General features: G+C 32.2%; 1 protein-coding gene across 1 annotated transcript; it reads left to right on the plus strand.

The window, feature by feature from the left end:
- The first annotated feature begins 21,904 nt into the window (after nt 1–21,904).
- On the plus strand, nt 21,905–22,826 carry LOC149172943 (chaperone protein dnaJ 11, chloroplastic-like). Its single transcript, XM_089427846.1, has one exon. It carries the CDS (start codon nt 22,235–22,237, stop codon nt 22,766–22,768), a length of 534 nt encoding a protein of 177 aa, XP_089283972.1. The 5' UTR covers nt 21,905–22,234; the 3' UTR covers nt 22,769–22,826.
- Nucleotides 22,827–24,862: the final 2,036 nt, after the last annotated feature.

Below are 24,862 nucleotides of genomic sequence, written 5' to 3' on the forward strand. Positions count from 1 at the left end.
TCATTAAATAGCGACAAACTTGTCTTTAGACGAGAACGAGTTTCACTATCGCTAGGCTCGTTAAAACATAGCGATGGGCTTGCCCGAAGGGAAAGTTATAGAACAAGCATATGTTATCCTCCTCAAGCTTGACAAAAATAAAGAGGTACTGGTCAGCAATGACTAGGGAAAATTGGGAGAAACTCAAGAAAACTTTGATGGTAGCAAGTCGCTCTTGAACATGACACTTTTCCTCCGTACCACAATCAGGTTGGGTTGTTTCATTCACCGGTCACATCACCATGGTCTCACCATACCATCCATATTTGGGGTAATGCTACCGATCCATCGCATAAGTGTCGCCATATGTTCAAGAGAAGTCGTTCAGAGAAGTCAATCGTGTCCCATCCACTGCCGTACATTATCCTTCATCCTTTCATGACCGCCACCCTGAATCATATGTCATCAGATCGTTTTCACCTCCATCAAAATCATTAGCTCCGTTCTGTGTCATTGATGTGGGATTCATTAAGGCCCTCCTTTGACGGATCGCTTCTTGTCGACATCAGCTCATTATCCAAGAAGTTGATCTAGGAACACCCCCTTCAGTACTTTGAAGCTTGCATGCCTCAATGACAAGTTTCTCACTTCCGACGACAGGTATACATCAATGACCTTCGACCGAAAGATTTTGCGTGGTGTTCGACGCCAAGTCCTTTATTCACACCACGTGAATTGTACTGCAGTACCTTGAGGGTCATTATCATTATCGGTGATTCCTCTCGCGCTTGTTAATGGTTTACCTCATTGACCGGTAATCAAGCGATGTCTTTCCATGTTCGACTTCAGAACATTTCTCACATGGATCGACTTGTACTTAGAGTGAAGATCGAACGAGTTTGAAGACCCCGGATCTAGTTTCATCCATCCAGGCTGCGATATATATTCAGGAAAGATAAAGACATTGACATGTACATCATTGCAGCAGATAATCATCCTACCCAAAGGATGATAATTTCATCAAAATTATCAGTCTGCCATCAGACGATTGTCTGTTCTATGTACAGAAAAATGAATTTATAAAGCTGAGCATGGGAATGCCCGCCTCAGCTAAATCATGAAAGCAGTATGAAAAATAATGTATTGTATTGTATCTTATTATAGGTCTCCTCCCAGCATTGGATGAACTTCGGATCCTCCTAATAAAGCATTTCACCCGATAAACGGCCTCATACTTTAGGGGGCAACTGTTATAGACATTTTTGTGCCTTACAGCTATAAGCATGAAATGTCCATAATCTAAGGGATCCAAAGTCCCTAAACATGTTGTTCCTACCCCTAGAGGAACAAGGCTAACAAACCACAGCAATTCACAGAAGTTCTCCACCAGAAACTGCTCAAAAACAAGTCAATTCAGGATCAATTCAGAGGCTCCACTAGCTGTCTGCGCTGAAATGCAGAGATTACACTGGCTAGGTGCACTGCAACGCAGGTAGAAGCACTACCAAGGTGCGCTGAGCGGGAAGTGACAAATGGAAAGTTCATTCAACGAGGTGGAAAGACCCTGGAAGCTTCCAGAATCTTCTCCAATGACACTTTCCTCAATGAATTCGACTAGTGATGAGTAAGAGGCTCTTAGTCTCCAAGTGGAAGCAAGAACTGACAAAGGGAGAGGACACTAGTCAGATCTCAAGCTGACTCATCCTCTCTCCAAACATCTATATATGGATCTCTCCTCCATGAGATCCAAGAGGCTGGAATTTTGTTATTGCAAAGAATTGTTGTTGGTTTGAGACTGGAATCATTGGGTGCTTGATGCTTTGAAGGGAGGTGAAGATAGGAATTTCATTTGCTGGGAAGGAGATGCTGGATTGGAACTCTCTTGGTTGTATCTCCTCCTGAACCTTGTTATTCATCAATAAAGCTATCTTGGTTTCTCCTATATACTGATGTATCTTTGATGTATGATTGCATTAGTATGTTTAGTTTATTTCTAATCCTGAACTAGTTATGAAATGAATCTATGTCTTTGTGTAGTGTTCTCTTCTTGTGATCTTGCAGGGACCTGTTGAAGCTGGGCGAGCGAGAAGGCAAGTAGCTGGGAACTCTCAAAAAGAAGAGAAACCGGATCGAGGGACAAACTGAAGACACCAGTTAGTCCATCCATCTCTCTTCATTCTTAATTCATAAAGGAAGAATACTAGAATAGCTGTTTCTGTTTGTTGCTAAGGCACTGTCACACCTTAGGTGGATAGGATCGTCCTGCATAGGCATTTTTCCCCACAACAAGATGCAGTTTTATCGGCTTCAGATTTGGATCACCAACGGACGCGACCCTCAAATAGCTCTGATACCATGTAGGAATTTACAGGGTAAGTTCCTCAGACAGAACACCAAAGGACACCGCTCACAAACAGATCACAGATCAATACACCAGTATTTTGACATGGTTAAAACCCTCAAAGAGGGAAACAGACCACAGCCTGAGCCAACGCGGCCACTTCAGGCAATTTATTAATAAAAGAATGAAAATGTACATATGCTTCTCTCATAGACGGATTACCCTACAAATGACCGTCCATGCTCTTTAAATAGAGATCATGGACCAATCAGGTGTTAAGCCACAGATCAAGTGTCGGTAATACCGAGGAGAGAATGAACCGTCGGATCACTACATATCGTGACCATCGGATTGTAAGTTACAAAATGTACATAGTAAAGAAACACACTTTACCTAACCCTATACTAGACCAAGTTATACTTAACTATTTCCTATGTGTCGGAATATCCTAACAATGCACAGGACAGGAGGCAGGTGTGCGGAGGGCGAGAATGGCAATCGTGTGGCTAAATTCATGGCTATGAAGGAATTTTCAGTGAATTAGGGGGGCAATAAAATCCAAGCAGCATGTGGAAGGATGTTCTTGTACAAACCTCGCATCTGGATTTTCCACTTATTCCTGTGTGTGAAATCTGTAAACAAACTTCCAGTGTTCGGTTTGAATTGGGTACCTGCGTGTCAATTTCTAAGTTGCGAGTGGAAGTTGACATGGATTAACTGCCCTCAATAACTAAAGAACCTTTTGTCACGATTGTTTTCCCTTACTGTGCATGAGATAGATTTGGAATTTTTATATTATATGTTTGTTATATTATATTATATTATTATATTATATTATGTTAATTCAAGTGTTATCAAAGCAGTTGAAGTGAAAAGCGGAGTAGAAGGTTTCTTAATTAAGGTAAGAAATGGCAGGTGCATTCTCCCAAGATTATGCCCCACAACCTGCGATTGTTCTCAAGACGGAGGATGGAAACGATCTTCTTCTTCCTATAATTGTCTGTAAGTTTTCTTTCAGAGAGTTTGCTATCAATCACTTCATATTTTTGCCCCAAATTATGGCAGCTAAAGGCTTAAATGGGCAATAGTTTTTGTGGCCAAGCAATAACATTTTGAATTTGTTAAAAGCATTAAACAAATTACAGGAATGTCATTAATTAGAAAGAGCAGGTGAAAAACTTTAAACAAATCTACCAGAGTGTCATTTAATAAAGAAAAAGATAGGTAGAAGACAATCAATTTTCAAATAGATTATTAGTGGCTAAGAATCATGCTCATATAATCTGTTTCATAGCTAAAATATGGCTCTCAGAAGAATATGATGAAGGACTGTGGTAGACTTCAAGGTCTCACACGCATTCTGTTGTTCAAGTCTGACTATCTTTGATGCATATTATTTTTTAAATTTTTTATTTTTTATTATCTACATTGAATAAGAGAAATGTAATCATTTGTATTTTCCAGCTTAAAGCATTCGTCTTTCTAGTTCTTTCTAGTGGGCTTGATAGATCATATTAACTAACAACCGCTCATAAGGACATTTTTACTTTTTCTGTACCAAAGTACAATCCTAGAAACTATAGCTTGTATGTACTTTTAATCTATAGTTTTGATTAAGATCTCATTGCCGAATTCATTTTGACAAAGCGGACAAGCTACAGAATTAATATTAATAATTTCATTGAATTAGCAGAAAACACAGCAAGGCTAACTTATCTAAACTACTGCCTATTCATTCAATCGCTGAAATTGGACAGTGCTAATGATTATGGTTATAAGTAATCAAAATGAAGAAATACAAGAAAGCTATATTGCTAACAACAAAATCATACTAACACTGCTGGAATTTAGGTTTGTGGAGCATCCAGGTCACAGCCATTTGCAGATAAATATGATCCACAAGGTTACCTCAAATGAAGTGCATATTTGTTCAAAGCCCAAGCACCAAAAGAAGCTCCTTCTCTCGTCAAGAATTCAAAGTGCTAAAATCATTATAGCTAAAATGTATTGTAGCCAATAGGTTTGTTCAGAGTTTCCTGGTATTGTTTCGATCCTTATGTTGTAATTAATGAATGTAAAACCCGGTAGCTATTAAAGCTTTGTTAAGGGTTGATATGGTGTTGCCTTCGCAGGTGCGCTTGCAGGTGGGCCATCTTATTAATAAAATGATTTTATTTCACGTTTTGGGGAGGGATAACCTTCCCAGTCATCCGATCCGGTTTTGGGTCGGTTGGCGGTGTCTCTTGTTGTTTATGGTGTTTTTTTGTTGGAATATCTCCTTGGTAGTTTGATTTCTTAAAGCCCCTTAGAGTAATCATTTAATGGTCATAATACATTCAATAAATTTGTTTAATGATGTATTTTGTTAAAGGAAGTCCAATTAAGATGATTAATTTTTATTAGATTATATGTTTTCATTAGATTATCTATTCATTTATATTTTTGTTGTTATAGCTTTAAATCAATACCATCATAAATTATAACATCAACATATTTGCATCAAAGACATATCATGACTTCACATAAATGAACCACATGTCAATAAACCTCATATTATAGCATCATAATTCCTAGGCCACGTTATGCATATCATACCCATCATGAGTATTCAACATTAAGTACCTATCATCACGTAGTATATGAATATGTCAATATACCTCGACATAACATCATAATGCCTTTTCATATCATCATCATCATAAGGATACATCATCACTATAAGAACCACATGTGCATCATTATCCTCCTACCATTATATCACGAAACCTCATGTAACATTATACTCAACATCATAAATATGAGAATCATCTCAATACACATCAAGTATAGAGAAATAATACACTATAAGCATTCTTATCATGAATCAATTTCATATTCTTATATAAACAATGAATATCAACTATGATACAAGATTATTCAACATCCATCTAAGATCTAGGCTATCCCATAAACACTCTTAGTGTTGTGTTCTCAACTAGATGTCAAATGCTTTCAATAATCATTTTCTCTTCTTTCCATAAGAAAGTTCAAAATTTACTGAATAGGCATAGCCATACTACCAGTATGCTATAGTTTTGGTATAATCTCTTTACTTCCAAGTTTCACCCAATAAAGTCATAATCTCTAGTTAAGTTATTCCTAGTCTTACTATTCCTTAAATTTTTGTTTCATTTCCAATACATTGACTTATGCATTCCAAATACATAACTCATCAATAGCATACCAACTTCTTACTCTTTACTTTAATTATTTTTCCATTAGTTTTTAATCCTCAACTTATCATGAAATGTATTTCTTTTACCCATGGTAAACAATTATTATATTTAAAATTTACCTTTCACTATTGACTTGTCAACACTACCATTGATTTGAAAGGTGAAGCACTAAACCACTATTACACTTATTCATCCATCAAAACATTTTATATGCTCGGTGTACTTGGTAACTTCTTCCATTAGCCATGGTATAGACTAGATAAATTTCTTCTACAAAAGTCTCATTATATCATCAATCTAGTCATGAAATCATGAATGAAATTTAGTCAAATACACCCTCTATTAATGAATGATTTTCATTCTTTTGTCATTTTATGTGTAATCCTTCTCAAGGTCTCATTATAGAATTTCCAACAATATTTATTCCTACCCTTCATGCTTGATGTTTTCTCATTAGTCTACATAGTTTATATCCTTTTCCAAAAGTTAAACCATCACTATCCTTGAAACATTTTCCCAATTTAACATTTGTCATTTCTCACCAATTAAAAGTATTCACAATTTCCAATCCTTACACTTTTAAATTTTGTAGGTCATCACTATAACCCTTACCAATCTTGTTGTTCAATCCACTCATCAATATCATTAAGGGAACTTGTCACTTAATATAGCCCTCATAAATTATCCTAAGACATTAGCACATTGCCACATTTACCTTCCCACTTTAATATTATACACTTTAAAGAATTCTATGAACTTAATTAGCTACTTCAATCCTAAAATTTCATATGGTTGTTATAAACATTGGAACCTTGCTTGACTATCAATAATCATATGCTAAGGCATTTCCCCTTTTTCCGCTTGTAAAGTCTTTCCATTTTTTTATTTTTTTTCCTCTTTATTCCACCCTACAGAAATTCATGGTTTTACTGCCATTGTAATCTAAGGTTACCATAATTCCTACAACTTTCTTAAAAATGATCATCACCATTATATAATCTTTTAACTTTACTGGTTGATTGAAAGTATTGCCTTCTCGAAACATGCCATCTTCCATTAGACCTTATATTGATTCTTTTAAAAACATTTTTTTTTTTTCAAATGGTCACTTATGTGCCACCTCAAGAGTATTAAGTTACTAATTGTCATTGAATTCTTATACTTGTTACCCATCAAACTTCCAAAAAATATCACTAAAAACAACTCGTATTCATTTAGCCAAATTATTTAAAAAAAAAATAAAGTATATAAAAATATTATTTAAAATTGTTTATTTAGTTTCATGGGTTTGAATTTATTATTTTTAAATTATTAGAGTAATTAATTCCAAGCGAAATATTCACTATATTGTTTTGAGTTGTCAAGGTATTGTTTAATCTATTGATTACATTTTCATGTTGATTCATACTTGTAATCCTGATTTAAATAATAGGTTCATGTGTTTACTTTAGTTATTAAAAAAAATGGAGATTTAAATAAATAGGTTTATTTTTTTAGTTCATTTACTTTAAAAAAAATGGAGATGGGCCATTAATGAAAAAGAGGTGGGGGTGTTGTGATAGATTTATTAGTTGCAAAGATGTGGGAACAAAGACAAAAGTACTACATTTATTAATAATTTATGGATTGCATTCATATTTATTAATTGGAAATCTAATGCCAATTATGGGTGGGAATTGTATGGGAAAAGTTAATTAAAATTTGAAGACTCAATTCTTATCTGGGTCATTCATGGGTGTTGTGAGAAGGGTTTTTAGCTACCCACAGTTACTATAGGGTTTGTACTACTTGTTTTTATCCAACATAAAAATGGCATGAAATTTTTGATATAGGTTTATGAAACTAATCTAGGATTTTTGATGTTTTGTGTAGTTCTTATAAATTTACTATCAATTAAACTTATAATAGAGTATGGAAATATTTAAGGCCATAGGGAAATTCAAGCACATCAAATATGACATGTAAATAAATCAAATCTTCTAACATTGCCTTGCTCTCAATGTCAAGGTCCCACACCTCCACAAGTTAGGCAGTGGAGAAGAATTGTTTGCAAGTGGATACATGTTAAAGGCCTTGATTTACAATTTAGATGTAACCAATCAAACATTGAAATTAGAAAGCCATGACATAAGTGGGCCATTAAATGTCACTACTCTTCAAAGGATGTATGTTGTCACTTCCCACAAAGTTTAGCAAGTTTGGGGTCATTCCAAGAATTTGATAAAATGCATAATGTTCATAACATCATGAAGGGGTGGTGGCTTTTAGATAATCCCTTTTGAAATATCTGAAGTAAGGTATACTTGTGAAAATTAGCAAGTAGAATTTGGATACCTAGTGGTGCACATGAACTATTTGTATAGGAAACTAGACACTAGAAACATTTGGTTAAGTTGCACTCTAATTACGGATGAGGTGCTTAAGCAAGGAATGATTTTTAATTGGGTTAGCCTCATCTCCAATAACCTTACTCAAGTTATTTATGAGACCAAAGCACCCTTGGATGGTGGAGTGGTAGAGTTTGACAAGGTAATTTATTTTATGGATTGTATTTGTGCATGTTCAAACTTCTCTATTGTCAAGCCCACTTGGTAGCATTTCTTTGCACCTATACATGCTTACTTCCAAGGCTTGTGGATGACCCTATATGAATGGGAGTACTTCATTATATCTAACTTTGTTTTATCTCATTTGTATCAAAGAATCCATGGGGAAAAGTGCCCACTCTTTTCACTTGAGTCCATTGAGGGTTGAATCAGATTGACAACCAATACCTATTGGAGAGAAGTTGCTAAATAAGGATATGCATATTCATTACTATGAACAAATGAACCTAGCATGTTCTAATCTAAGGGTCCATCTAAGAGACAATATTCCATGCTACATTGCATGAGGCAATGACTTTGAAGAAGTTCAACAAGAAAGAACTCTCAAAAAAGTTAATGTTGAAATCTAAAGATTTTCAAGTCCTTGACATGGATTATGAGGAGCAGTTAGCATTGGAATTTGAAAGATGTGATCTTTTCTTAGAGCCTATCAAAGTGGATTTCCTTCATCAAGTGGTTGATAAAATTTGTGCATCTCAACCCTTGGTTTGGTAACTATGTCATCACAAGCATGAGTAGGCAGAGCTATATAGGAGAGCTTGAAATTATGTGTAGTTGAAGATATTCAAAAGAGGATGACTCAATGTTGATGAAGTCACCCACTATTATCTTGCTTTTTGATAAGCGATGTCCATGTGATAGCATGGATCTGGGTTACATTTTTTGGCAAAACAAGTGCACATTTTGATGAAAAAAGCATGCTCGATCGAGCAATTTTAAGCACTCAATCGAGCAATTTTTAAGCACTTCATCGAGCTCATGTGTAACCCCAGGTTAGGAGCTCAATCAAGCTTTAAGGCTTGATCAAGCCCTAAAGCTTGATCGAGCCTTAAAGCTCGAAACGTTAAAATATATCTAAATATCAATAATGATATGTAAACTTAAAATTGTAAGTATTTTGATAGTTAAAAAAAAAAAAGCAAATTTAATTACTAATTATATTTGAATAGGAAAGTAACAATGGTGTGGATTAATTTCTCATTACATTTCTAGTTTTTTGGTGTATAGATTTGAGAAATGAGTGCACTAATAATTAATGTAGGTGTAAGTTATAATTAATATAGTTGTAATGGATGCAATGGTATCTGCCGTTATAAATCTCTCTCAACCTATAAAATGTGATTGCACTCAACTCTGTCTTTAGTCTGCACAAGTGTGAAGTATATATAAAAAAAATTACTCCTGACTTAAGTTTGCAATATATATTTTTAAAATAATAAAAATATAATGAAATCATAAATTTTAAAACATTATTTGACTAATTTGAATTTGAGTAATATAGATTTAAATGTGCATATGGAATTATATTTAAAATAATAATATTTTAAAATTTAATTTAATTTAGTTTCTTGGTTTATTTATTTATTTATTATAAATTGATTTACTTTTATTGAAAATTTCTACATTAAAAAATTATAAAATGATTAAGTATGAAAATATGTTATGTTTAAAATCAAACAATAAACAAATTATCATTTTTAATAATTTCAAAATTGAAAAAAGAAAAGTTAAAAACTTTTATAGAAAGTTATCTATATATTATTATAATTATTTTCTTGGTAAAATAAAATAAAATTTGGAGAATTAGAGTTTGGAATATATTTGAATATTTATAAAAATTATTTGTGGAATAAATAGATTTTATAGTTCGCTTATAAATAAGTATTGAGAGGCTTCATTTTTTTTAGATAATTATGATAGTTCGATCGAGCTATAGAGTCTCCCTTTAACCCAATCGAGGGTTTCTTAAACACGATTTCAAATTTGAAATTTAAGATTTCTTTGCAACACCATTTTGTACCCTAGCGGGCTTAGGGAAAAATTTGTCATTAGGTGGTGGAGTTGATCATGTTGGATTCATGAAGGAATCCTCTATCTAATGCCATATGAGTTTGACATTTTTGAATTCATATGATATTTTTCATCTAATTTAATTTGTCATTAGGTGGTGGAGTTGATCATGTTGGATTCATGAAGGAATCCTCTATCCAAATGCCATATGAGTTTGACATTTTCGAATTCATATGATATTTTTCATCTAATTTATTTTAAACATAATGCTTGAAATTTTTTTGAACAATTTTAAAGAGGTTGAATAAAAAATCAATATCATAAAATATACACAATGAATTGTTTTTCAAAAAGTACCACTATCTTCGTTTACTAATCCTCTTCAAAAGGGTACTCTTGGTTTTTCAATCTATTTAAGTAGTTAAAAAGAAACTTGCAAGGACAAGCATTTGATTTAATGGAAAATTGACATATTATATGACACTAAATATTTTTGCAAAAATATCATTAGGACAACAACATAATTCTCCACAATTTGTCTTTTTACTCAGAATCAAAATTCACAGTGTTTATATGAATTTTGACGGATTCAATTCGATAAAAGAGGAAAAACTTGAAATTTCATCGCCATATTTAGCCCAAAAGTGTAACCCATCTTCATGCTTTCACCCGCCCATGTTTTTCAATGTTTTGGTGAAGTAATCTTAGAATAATTCCTCTATTTTTTGTGGCCTTGATTTGAAAAATCATTAAGCATAAAAAATTGTTGAGATTTGTTTTTGAATGCCTTATAAAAGGTTATCAAAACTTATCTTCCATTCTTGTATAATTTGGAGAATCTCATTGGGTTTCCCATGAGAAAATCAAGACACTCTTACTGTGGCTTGGAGTGATGGATTATGATATTACCCTTTTTAATATGCAAGTGATCCTTGTCATTTTGTCTAGACACTTTTTATTGATCTTAAAATATCGTGTTAATATCAAGTTGAATGCTCTACATATGGTTGAAGAGAGTTTGTAAAATCTCACAATTTTTCTCACTATCAATAACATCATTAGTTGGATGATTTGACTAATGACAACATTGATTATGGCATCTCCTGACTCTAGTGATGATTTGTGTGGCTTTTTAATGTTCTTATGTAAAAAAAAATTGCATAGTAGAGCATGGAAACAATGGGACCCAAGGAGAGAAGAGTATTGAGCGTAGGAAACGCGATGCAATGAGTGATCACCCAACAAGATCATTAATAATTTATTTCATCATTCATGAGTAGTATCCAATGTTCTTTGCAAATGGTTGAAGCTTAAATGCAATCTTTCATATTGATTATTCGTCACAAATGGGTAAAGTTTATGAGAAAAGGAAAAAAGTAACAAGTGATGATCATTTGTGTTGAGAAAAGTATAAGAAGTAGAAAAAATTCAAAATATATTAATAACAAAAGGATTGTGCTAGTGGTGTTTGTGTGGAATATATTAATCATTGCCTTAAAGGTAAACATGCACTGCTAGTGGCACAATGCCTACTTTTATTGTTGTTTTAGATTAAAATGAAAGAGGAAAAGAACAATGATGAAGAAAGCATAACATGTCAATTCCATCTACCAAATAGCTAAGGAGGTCGAACTTTGCTTTAATATCTTCTTCCTAATGAACATACACAATGACTCTAATGGAAATCTTATTGCCGATTGAGATTTGTGAGACTAGAGTTGGAATTGAAAATACTATCCACATATCAATTTGAAAATTTTGGCAATATTCTAACATATTTTTATGGATTTTTATGGTTAATTATGGTTGATATTTCCCCTTTTAAATATTTGATGGCCAAAGTGCCCCATGATAGGAAATTTGGCCAACAAACTCCATCTGTACTAGTGATCATAAGGAATATAGAAACCACCCCAACTAATTGAGACTCAAAGGGAAGAAAATATTTTGTAACTAAGGGGGTAGAAACAAATCTTAATGGGAACAATATCACTACTCCTTCACCCTAAGTTGTTGATTGAGCATCTTCTCCAATGTCATGACAAAGGACCCCCTCTCTTTGTTTTATTACACAACAACGCTAAATTGGTTGCCATCAATTGCAAGGAGGAAAATTTGATCGAAGGGAGTGAGAAAGTGTATGTGACTATGGTGCTAGCTAAGTTCATATACATTGTTGAACGCTCTAGTGAGGATATTGACATGGAGCATGGATTTCAATGAATCCATAGCATCATAAAATATGGATTATTCAAATCATTTTTCTTTTCAATAAAGTTATGGGGAGCAAAATTGAACACCATGCATACTTTTATGAATCAAATTTCTAGAGGAAAATTTTTCTTAGGGTTTTGAGTGTTTCTAAATTGACTCAAACCTTTAAAGAAAATATCAAGGATTTAGAACTAAATTTTCTTTATATTTTTTATTTCCTCAATTTTGGAAAAATTATTTTTTGAATTATTTTGAATAAAAAATATATAACTTTATATTTTAAACATTTACTATTTTAAAATATAATAATATACTTTTAAAATAATTATATTTATTATAAGTTTAAAATAATTATATTTATTAATTAACACTAGTTTGAAAAGAAAAAAATAATATAAAATATCCCAATTTTGATTGATTAGTGGTTTAGTTTTAAATTTTCAAACAACATAATCTCTCATATCCTGATGATGGATCCCATTTGGGATTTGAAACGTTGGTACAAAAATGATAAAACTGTGGATTCTCCGGTCAATGATTCAAAAAACATAATCTCTTTTTGTGCGGGAAATAATTTTTCCATTTTCTTTATTGTCATAAACTTTCCTTGGTGGCATTTTTGTTTGGTCATTTTGTCTAAAATTTTATAGATATTTTTAAGAATTACAAGTTGTTTAATCTACAAAGTTTTAATGTCTCAATTTGTTCAATTTGCATTTAAGATGTTTTATATATCTATATATATATATATATATATATATAATTTTTATTTTTTCAAGAAACCTAACTTGAAGACGTACATAGTCTTGTTGGAAATTAGATCATTACCGAAATTAGACCATTAGACTTGTAAAGACCAAACTTCTATACATAATAGTTGGAAATTAAAATGTTAAATTTAATTGCTGTTTTAAATAATAAAAATTTCAACTTTATTTAAAATTATTACCAAATTCTAATTAAAAAACTATTTCATATATTAATTAAACTACACTTTTTTTTATATAATATTTATAAAAGATAAAATAAAAACAAATTTTATTTTTAAAATTTTGAATAAATTGAATATCAATAAAATTGTTATATAAAAAGAGGAAAAAGATAACTTTCGGACTTGAAAACAACAAACATAACTTACGAAATCCGTGCGTCCAAAGGTGTACCTTAGTCATTATCGAAGATGAAAATGTTAATGGTTTGTTAACTATTTCATTTGACATCGTATTCTATGCTTTTATAAAAGTTTAATTTAACAATCTGTTCCATCTCCTTTTCATTGAAGTTATGTTCTCTCCCTTCATTTAATGGCTTTTGTTGTTATGAATTTTAACATTGTTTCTTGGTAATTTATATATATATATATATATATATATATATATATTTATTTATTTATTTTTAGAGAGAAAAAGCATCATTGTATTATATTGAGACAATATAAAAACCTCAAAAGATACAAAAGGGTGGCTCATGGAGCAGCCACGATAAAATAACGAAGACAAATATAGTACCGAAGGTCCATGAAGAAGCATATACAGCAACATAAGCCAGATCATGACATATAGAACTGAGAAACTATGCAGGACAGCCAAAAGGCATGTCATAAACATCAATAAAGATTATACCAAAACCATTTCAGAAGAAAAGACAAAAAAGCATCAAAATTTAATAACTAGGGATAACGAAATCCTAGACTAAACAGGGTTCTCTTCCTCCTTTACTTCCATAGACCATGATCCAGAGTCAAATAGCAGACCATCCTTGGATAGGCAATCAGCCTGGAGATTCTGTTCATGACCAATGAGTTGAATGGAACAATCTCTCGTGAGCCCCCATAAGAACATTATCTTGTCCATCCAACCTGTCATGAGAGGGCTCCTTATGTGGCAAACACCATTTACATGATCGATCACCTGCCTGGAATTACCAAAAATTGAAATAGCCTGAACATCAAAGAAAACACAGAAGGCAAGAACGCCCGCTAAAGCTTTAGCCTCAGCCATCCTGTAAGAGCCTGTTCCTCCATTCCAAGAAATTAGAAATTGAAGCTTCTCGTCCATGCAAATGAGAACTCCGCAGCCGCATATATTTTGTTGTTCAGCACCGGCAAAGAATGCACAAGGGAAGCTGTTGAGACACCATTCTTTTTCTTTCGCGATTGCATTCTTCTTTTTGGGCTGCCTTTTTGGAACTGAATCATAGATTGCAATAATGTGTTGCAGAATAGAATTAAAGGGTTCCTTTGAGTCTTTGAAGATTTTACAATTCCTCCACTTCCATGCGCACCATAGCACAATAATAATGAGAAAACGCCATGGCCCTCTTTGTCCGCTCCACCATTCGAAAGCTGCATGGGTAGAAACAAAAGCAACGTGAGGAAAACCATAATGGTTAGCTAGATCATACCAGATTTGCAGAGAGGATTTGCATTGGAAGAACATGTGGTAATTTGACTCCTCATCTGATTCGCACATCGAACACCTGCTAGGACCGTGCCAACTTCTTTTTCTTAAATTATCCCATGTCAAATTCTTGTTGTTGATATATTAATTAATTTTATATAAATTAAGTTTAATATTTTTTTATTAAGTAATTTTTTATTTTATTAAAATATTTACATTATTTTTTTTTAATGAGATTATGAAATTTTGGAAAATAAATTGGGTATTTCATTATGAAATTTTGGAGAATAGATGTGGATATTTAGATATTTTCAGTTGATAGTTTTTTATAAACACATTATTTCTTGCAAAATTTAACCAATTTAGCATGTTTTAAATAAAACTATTTATTTAAATATGATGATGGTTGATAGTTTTTACCATACATATTATTTCTTGTAAAATTTAACCAATTTAGTATGTTTTAAATATAATTATTAATTTAAATATGATGATGATGATTAACGTATAAGGTCTATCAAATTTTAAGAAAAGAAATATCTAACCTTAGTTGAAGTGATTCAAAAGAGGATGGCTCAATGTTAATGAATTCACCCACTATAATATTACAGTTTTTTGGTGAAGTAATTTTAGAATAATTCCTCTACTTGTTGTAGCCTTGATTTGGAAACTTACTAACCATAAACAATTGTTGAAATTTGTTTTTGAAGGCCTTAAAAAAGTTATAAAACATGCCTTCCATTCTCGTATTGCATAGAGAATCTCATTGTGTTTCCCATGAGAAAATCAAGACACTATTGATGTGGCTTGGAGTGATGGAGTATGATATTACCCTTTGTAATATGCAAGCAATCCTTGTCAATTTGTATGGACACTTTTTATTGATCTTAAAATATTGTGCTAATATCAAGTTGAATGCTCTACATATCGTTGAAGAGAGTTTGTAAAATCTCAACATTTTTCACTGTCAATAACATCCTTCGTTGGTTGGATGACCTGACTAAAGACAACATTGATTATGGCACCACCTATGACTTTAGTGGTGGTTTGTGTGGCTTCTTAATGTTCTTATGTAAAAAAAACGCATAGTAGAGCACAGAAACAATGGGACCCAGGGAGAGAAAAGCATTATTCATTCAGATGGCGGGAGGTAGATTGAGCGTAAGCAAGGAAATGCGATGGGTGATCACCTAACAAGAGAATTAAGCATTTGTTTCGTCATTCAAGAGTGGTATCCCATGTTCTTCACAAATGGTTGAAGCTTATGCAATCTTTCATATTGACTATTCGTCACAAATGGGTAAAGTAACAAGTGATGATCATTTGTGTTGAGAAAAGTATAAGAGGTAGAACAATTCCAAATATATTAATAAGAAAAGGATTGTGCTAGTGGTGTTTGTGTGGAATATAGTGATCATTGCCTCAAAGGTAAACACGAATTGTTAGTGGTCCAATGCCTACTTTTTTTGTTGTTTTAGATTAAAATGTAAGAGGAAAAGAACAATGATGAAGGTAGCAAAACATGTCAATTCCATCTACCAAATAGCCAAGGAGGTCGAACTTTTCTTTAATCTCTTCTTCTCTATGAACATACACAATGACTCTAATGGAAACCTTATCGTCCATTGAGGTTTGTGAGACGAGAGTTGGAATTGAAAATACTATCCACCTATCATTTTGACAATTATCTCAACATCCTAACACATTTTTATGGATTTTCTTGTGGTTGATGATGGTTGATATTTTCTTTAAATATTTGATGGCCAGTGTTCCCCATGATAGAAATTTGGCCATCAAACTCCATCTCTAGTTGTGATCATAAAGAAATATAGAAACCACCCCAACCAATTGAAATTCAAAGGGAAGAAAATATTTTGTAACCGAGTAGATAGCAACAAATATTGATGGACATACTACCACTCATCCTTCACCCTAAGTGGTTGATTGAGCATCTTCTCCAATGTCATGACAAAGGACTCCCTATACTTGTTTTATTACACAATCATGCTAATTTGACTCCCAATAATTGCGAGGCAAATTCGAACGAGCGAAATGAGAAAGTATATATGACTATGGTGTTAGCTAAATCCATCTACATGGTTCAACCCTCCAATGAAGATATTGACATGGAACATGGATTTCAATGGATCCATAGCATCATAAAATATCCATTATTCAAATCATTTTTCTTTTCAACAAAGTTATGGGAGCAAAATTGAAAGCTCTGCGTAGTTTTATGAATCAAATTTCTAGAAACAAACTGCTCTCGAGGTTTTGTACGTTTCTAAATTGACTCAAAACCTTTACAAAAATATCAAACATTTAGAACTAATTTTTCTTCATATTTTTTATTTTGTTAATCTTAAGAAATATTTTCTAAATTATTTTGAATAAAAAATATATAATTTTATATGGGATACATTTACTATTTTAAAATTATAATAATATAATTTTAAGATAATTATATTTATTAATTATAAGAAAAAATTAATATAAAATATCCCGTTGAGTTGTTTTGTTTTTTAAGTTGAGTTGTTTTGTTTTTAAATTTTCAAACCGCTCAATTGCTTTTTATTACGGAAATAATCTTTTAAAATTGCCTTGTCGTAAATTTTTTGTGTTTTCCAAATTTTTTTCAATTTATATATTTAAAAATATAAATTTTATTTAATGTATTAAAATTATGTATAATTTCATTAATAAATATAAATTTATTAATTTAAATTTTGTCTAGAGATTTTTAAAAATTATAAGTTGTTTAATTTATAACGTTTTAATTTTTCAATTTTTTTTAATATTGAATCTATTTTTTTTTGTCTTTTCCAACTGAAAAATTTATTAGCTTGTTCTTGGGGCGTCGACTAAACCTCTATAAACTAAAATGAAATCTATCTATAGGTAAAAAATATAACTTTTCGACTTGAAAACAACAAATATAATTTATGAAATCCGTGAGTAAATATTAAATATATAAATATATATTTTTTATAAATATATAATATTTTGTAATTATATATATATATATATCTATATATATATATATATATTAATATTATAGGTCCGATAGACTATTATTTGGTTTCAGCGGACGGTAACCATCATCATCATATATTTTATTCTGGTTTAATTGGATCAACTGAAGTTGTTACTCAGCAAAACTGCCTATGCTTATAGTAACCATCATCATCATATATTTTATTCTGGTTTAATTGGATCAACTGAAGTTGTTACTCAGCAAAACTGCCTATGCTTATAGTGATGCTTCCACCAGGTAAACTGGAACTAGGCGCTATACTCCTACCTTTACTGCTTTCACCCTTCTCTCCACATTTTCGAGACATCTTCCACATTTTCGATACCACATTTTGATACCACATTTTCGATACATCTGGGCCTTTCAAATGCTGATTTAAAGAACGTGATCCCCGAGGGGGCCACTTAGGTGGGGACCACATCAAATATAGGGGGGTAGGAGAGGCGAGAAAGGAAAGGGGAGAAAAGGGAAAGGAGAGAGAAGTTTATTATGGTTCAATTTTATATTATAAATTATTTATTTAATATAAATTCCTAATTATTTTATTATTATATAATTTTTAATTATTTTTAATCCTATATTTTATAAATATATTATATTTTTGAACTTTTTTTTTCCCGAAGGTGGTAAAACCTATCAACTCAGGTGTCAAACCAACAGTGAGGACAGCCATCTCTGGCTGCTATCCGCGAATGCTGGGTTTGACTCATCACTGTTAAATAGGAAAACCACGCCACCTGGCATAACCCTGCTGTGGTCCGTAATCGGGAGCAGGCTCTCACTCCTGCCAGATGCCTCTGGGTCTTGGGCCGTTAACCTGTTTCCTTACGTCCGAGGAAGACGAGCTCTTAGCCAAGCAGAAGCAGTTTTACGGCATACTCCAGGCCGTATTATATTTTTGAACTTATTCTTTATCTTATAATTTTATTATTATTTAATATTATAATTAATTGATTTAATATATTTAAAATATATAAACTACTTTATACTAATATTTATAACTTATTCTTAACCTTATTATTATTTAATATTATAATTAATTGATTTAATATATTTAAAATATATAAACTATTTTAAAATAATATTTATAACCTATTCCTAACCCTTAGAGTGTTTTTTAAATTAATTTTAGAATTAGTTTTAAGAACTACTCTAAGAACATTGATTTGGGGTTAATCACTTGGCTAATGGGAAAGTTAAGGACAATGAAGTTTACCAAGTAGAAATCTTAAAAATTGGAGGCCCTGTCCTCATCCCCATATTCACAAGATTTTCAATCAAGTGGTCAAGCAAGGGCTCCCTAAACCATGGACTCAAAGCCTCATTATCCCTCTTTTTAAAAGTGGGGATACAAATAACCCCTCTAATTATTGAACAATTATGATCAGCCCTCTCCTAGCCAAGTTATATGGTATTATTTTGGAAAGGAAGTTGAGCATATGGCTTGAAAGTGAAGGTAAGCGGGCTAAAGGCCAAGCGAGTTTTAGAACGCAACACTCAACAACAGACCACCTCGTTATGCTTAGGATCATTATGGAGGAATGTTGCAATGATAAGTCCAATCTCTTTTGTTGCTTTGTGGACTTTAGAAAGGCTTTCGATACGATTCTTAGAAACAACCTTTGGAAGAGATTAGAAGAGCTAAAGGTTCCTTTAGAGTTTAGAGTTGCCGCTATAAGGTTATACGAGAATTTAATTGCCAAGTTAAAGAGCAATGAGGGGTGGTCGAAAGATACTAAGTGTAATATTGGAGTTAAACAAGGTTGCCCCCTCTTCCCTACCCCATTTGGCATTTACATCGACAAGCTAGAAGGTTGTTTAGAGGAAGTAGGATGTGCTAGCACGATCTTAGCTGGGATAGTCATCATCCTTCTTCTCTACGCTGACGATATTGTTCTTCTCACAAGGTGCCCATCTGATCTTGATAAGCAACTTATACTTCTTAAGGATTTCTACTCTACCATGGGTATGATTGTTAACACTGACAAAACAAAAGTTATGATTATCAAATCCAAGAAGTACACTTATGCTAATTTTATGTATGACAATGGTAGCTTGGAGGAAGTGTCTTCTTAAGTGTACCTAGGAATTGATATTCATCACAAGCTCAACTAGAACTATAGCATTGAGAAAAGGATTAATGGGGGATGGAAAGCTTATTTTGGTCTTGAAAATAATTGTAAAATGGCAAACCTCGTAATGTGGGATAGAAAGAAGTTCCTCTTTGAAACTTTAGTCACTCCAGTTATCTTATATGGATGTGAGGTTTGGGGTTGTAGCATCTCTAGAGAATCCTGGAGAAAGATTGAGCAAATCCAGAAACATTTTATAATGTATAACCTCAAAATTAAAAGCAACACACCCTATCCTATTCTCCTTATAGAAGTGGGTCTTTCCCCTATCGAGAGCCTAGCTATGACTAGGCTTCTATTGTACAAGCACAAACTCGATAACATAGGAGACCATAGACTTCCTAAGCTAGCTTTAAATTCCAGCCAAAACCACCTAAGGCTCAATGAGGCTGGTACAAAGACACCAGGGCCTCGTTAAACCATTGGGAGATCGACGAGAATGTTGCATTGCAAAACATTAATAACATTAAAAATATTGTTACTTCTAAGTTTAAAGAAAAAATGTGGTGTGAGAAAGATTTAGCAGCTAAAAGAAAATTTATTATAAGGAGGTCATCAACCCCACCCTAGAAGATCAAAAGTATCTCTCTGTTTTAACTAGCTCGAAGAAGAAAATTAATATAGCCAAGATTAGAACAAACTGTCATGAGCTCCATAGTGAAACGGGTCATTGGGCAGTTCCTAAAACACCATGGATGGAAAGGTTCTGTCACCTCTGTGAGAATACGAACATCGAAAATGAAAATCACTTCCTCTTAGAGTGCCCTGCGTACAACCACATTAGATCTCAGTTTCAAAATCTTTGTTGCAATATTGACCTTCCTAGCCTTTTACATTGTCAAAATTACAGTGAGCTTGGGAGGTTTCTCTCCAAGCTTTTTGAGCATAGGAATAAAATCTTAAATCAAACTAAATAATTCGTTTCTTTAGGTCTGATAGACCAAAGTTTGGTCTCAGTGGACTTAACCATCATCATCATCATCATCAATAATTTGTAACCATTGCTTGGCCCATAACTCTGGGCAATGATGCATCCATACTATTTATTCTTGTCGACTATTGATTTTTTCACCTTGTCCTGAGGATGAACCACATGAGTTGGTTTGAAATGTCGACCAAATCCTAATGATGTAATTAATCCGAAAAACATTTATTTACAATTTATTAACTATTTCACTTGACATTATATTCTATACTTTAAAAAGAAAACCAATTTAAAAATTATATTCCATCTTCTTTCACTAAAATTATGTTCTCTCTTCATTTAGTAACTTTTTTTTTGGGTTATAAATTTCAACTTTGTTTCTCAGTAATATTATATATATATATATAAAAATAATATTGTATTTTGTAAATTTAATTACTCTTTATATTATAAAACTAAATTTAATAATTAAATGGTTTGTTTGTCCGTTTTTTTAGTATACTAGATTTACACTATTTTTAATGAGATTATCAAATTTTGGAGAACAGATTTAGTAAGTATCTGGATATCTTCCCATAGATTTTTTTTAGTTTTTAATATATATATTTTTATTTTATTTTGGGGAAAATTTAACCAATTTTAAATGCTTTAAATATAATTATTAATTTAAATATAAAATGTTAAAAATGGTTTATAAATAAATTATAATCAATATAACTTGTAAGAAGGAACACTTCGAGATTCGAGATGAAGTGTTAGGTCCATTTTATAACCTTCCATAAAATTGGAATGATGCAAAGAAAATTAGTATAGTTCCTGTGACACGCTGACAAATAAAACAATAGTTTTTTTGGTTAAGAATAATGCAATTTTATAAGGGCGAAAAATTAGTTTAAAAAACAATTCATAAATATTAATTTTTATAGATCGATAATGGACTCGTTGCTTCAAAAACTGTGGCTTTCCCTACATTACAATTAAGGATCAAATCAAATTTTGAAATTAAACTTAGTACTCTGGGCGCCATTACATTGAACCTATATATGAAAAAGACAAAGACAACTATAGAAAGGTAACTCAGCAAATTTATTTGATTCCTGGATACAACCAACCATACACGCAATACAAGAATCCAAAGTTGCTATCCCTATCGAAGACGGTTTTAATTGAAACGTCGCACTCACATTGTTGTCTTTCCAGCGTTCCAGAGTGTCTTTCCAGAAACACAAGCAATTTGGAAATACCACCTACAGTTCACCATACTCATACAGCAATTGGTTTCATATCAATTCAATGGGCAATCCCCTGAAAGGCTGAAACCTGTTGGCCCTCTCAAAAGGTTTTTCTTCAATGTCCCTTCAATCAACTCCTATCACACATCACACCCGCCTTCATCACTCTTTCTTTCTTCCCCTTTATATATTCTCCCTTAATATGACTCTTTCTTATTCAAAATCCACTCTGTTTAGTTGTATTTTTAGTGATCAATCATCCATCCTTGCTTTATCCATACTTCAGCAACCGATTATTCGGTTTATCAGTCTTACAGAAACATCAACCCCTTTATTCTTCTCCATAAGAAAAATTATATATCTGTAATGGCTGGTTTACTTGTATTTTCCTCCCATGTTTGCTCATCCAGTGGATCGCCAAGTGTTGGTCATATGGGCCGCCAGACACAGCCTGCGGGATGGAGAACCCGGAGCAGAAATGTTAGATTTCGGCGGTGTTTCAATGTGAGAGCAATGCAAGCCTCTGCTGGCGCAGAGGCGGTAATTTCAGAGGCCGGTTACATGGAATCAAAGAACTTGTATGAAGTACTGAAGATTAGCCCGGCGGCGACGGCAAAGGATGTTAAGAGGGCTTATAGAAAGTTGGCGCGGGAGTTTCATCCGGATCAGGCGAGTTCTCCTGCGAGGAAAAACGAGAGCACCCAGATGTTTTTGAGGATACACAATGCCTATGTGACTCTTTCGGATCCAGAGGACCGCGCTCAATATGACCGCCGGCTTTTGGGTCAATTGTGGGGCTTCACTGGCCAGACGTGGAGTAAATCGACCAATGGACGAGCTACCGCACATAGACATTGTGGTCATGTGGGGCGAAGTTGGGAAACAGATCAATGCTGGTGATCTTCCTTTGGGGAATGTACATACATTTTTTTAATATAAATATGTTTTGACGATAAAACGTAACTGTGTGGGAGAATCATTGGCATTATATATGATTTATTTACGTAAATACATTTTTTAATGCTGGGAAACAGAATTATTTGGCAGTTTTCGTTTGTCCATTTAGGATATGTTAGTTAATAGAGTTAATTTTAAATATTATTAAGATAATTGTTTTAGTAAACGTAGTTGGTACGTTTTGATGCTATAATTTTTAGTATGTTTTATAAATTTATTTAGCAGATATGATCTCTTGTTATTAATAACAAGATAATAACAATTATCAAATAACAAGATAATTTCAAATAGTAATTTTATAATTTACTATATAATTGTGAAAAAGGTAAATAGTAATTTTATAATTTATTATATAATTGTGAAAAAAGTAAATATAGATTGAAAGGTAAGATAATTAATATTTAAATTTTTATTAATATAAAGAAATTTGATAATTTATAATAATAATGTAAAAAAGTAAATATAAATTGAGATGTAAAATAATCAATATAGATTTATTTTTAACTCTAGATTTATGTGTAGAGAAGATTAATTTCTTAAAGTATAATTTTTTTTAAGTGCAAAAGAAATTTGATCCGAGTTAAATGAATATTATGGGTCAATATTATGGATACTCATAAATTTGGAGCTCAAAACCTTGCTAGTTATGTTTGCCTTAATTAGCCAACAAAAATTGATAATAATAATAAAGTAGAATTTTAATATTTGTTATTTTAATGTGAAATTATTTTTATTTTGAAGTAGGGTTATTTTTATTAGTCCCTGCTATGATAGGACTATAGCAATCGATTTGCCTATTAAGGGCTAACCAATCCAACTTTCAATGTTTAACTTTGAAAAAAAAGGATTTAAGTTTCAATATTATTGAAAAATTTATTTTTCAAACATTTGATTGGACCATAACTTTGAATGTCTTATTGCAGTGTTTGTGCCATGTGGATAACTACCTCAAATTTTTTGCCATAAATTTGGATGTAGTTGCAATATTTATGCAATGATTTTTAAATATTTGTGCAATGATTTTTCATTGTTAAGCTTGATAATTAAAATCTTTGAAAATAACTCGTAGTAAATAACCTATTTACCATCATTACAACCCACAATAATTTAAAGTATGCATAAAAAATGAATAGAAACAAGATGGAAATAAATATACCTACTCAGGAGTTATTACCTACCATTATTTATGTTTTATTCCATGCTTGAACATGTACAAGTAAAAGTGTAAATGTGCCAAGTTAGTAGTGGTTACTACCCACCAAAAATTTATGCAAGTCCATATCCTTAGAAAACAATTAGCATTTGTTATTTTATTATTTTTTATTACATAACATAACATGATAGGACAATACATTACAACATCCCTTCCATATTGGGCTAGAGATCCTCTCGACACAATTAATATTTAAAATTTCATTATTAATATAAAAAGAGATGACAAAAATATACAAACTCTTTTAATTTATTCCTATAATATAAAGATTTATGTTTAAAAAAAAAAAACCTTCCAACAAGGATGTATATCAACTTAAAAAAAAATTGTATGTTATGATTTATTTTTGAATAATTCTAATACATTAATGGTTTTATGATGCATATGATATACATCGCCAAGGTATGCAGATCCATACGCGGTACAAAATGAGCAAAGCATGACCACCAACACAATACATTACGGATCCATGGAATAATATGCAAGATCATAGCTAGGAAAGACAGTACATGGTGGATCCATGTCTTCAAATGTTTATCATAGCCATTAAATAGTTACATTGTGGATCTATGTTAAAATATATATCAAGAGGTCAACAAACACTGATGAGAGTGTCGAGATCAAGTCCTCAAAGAACATAATATAATGAATCTCCATCACAACTTCGATGAGGCAACATGAATGACTCAAGTAGCCTCAATATGCAACATCTTCAACTCATCCCAATGATATGACCCTACATGTAAGTAGATGAGCTAATTTCAAGCTTGTATGGGACTATATAATTACCAAGAATTGATGGATCCCATTAGCAAATGCGAGGG

This window comes from Pinus tabuliformis, chromosome 4_2 (genome assembly GCF_031772625.1).
Source record: "Pinus tabuliformis cultivar Carrire ecotype Pingquan chromosome 4_2, CPIR1, whole genome shotgun sequence".
NCBI classification, from domain to species: Eukaryota; Viridiplantae; Streptophyta; class Pinopsida; order Pinales; family Pinaceae; genus Pinus; species Pinus tabuliformis.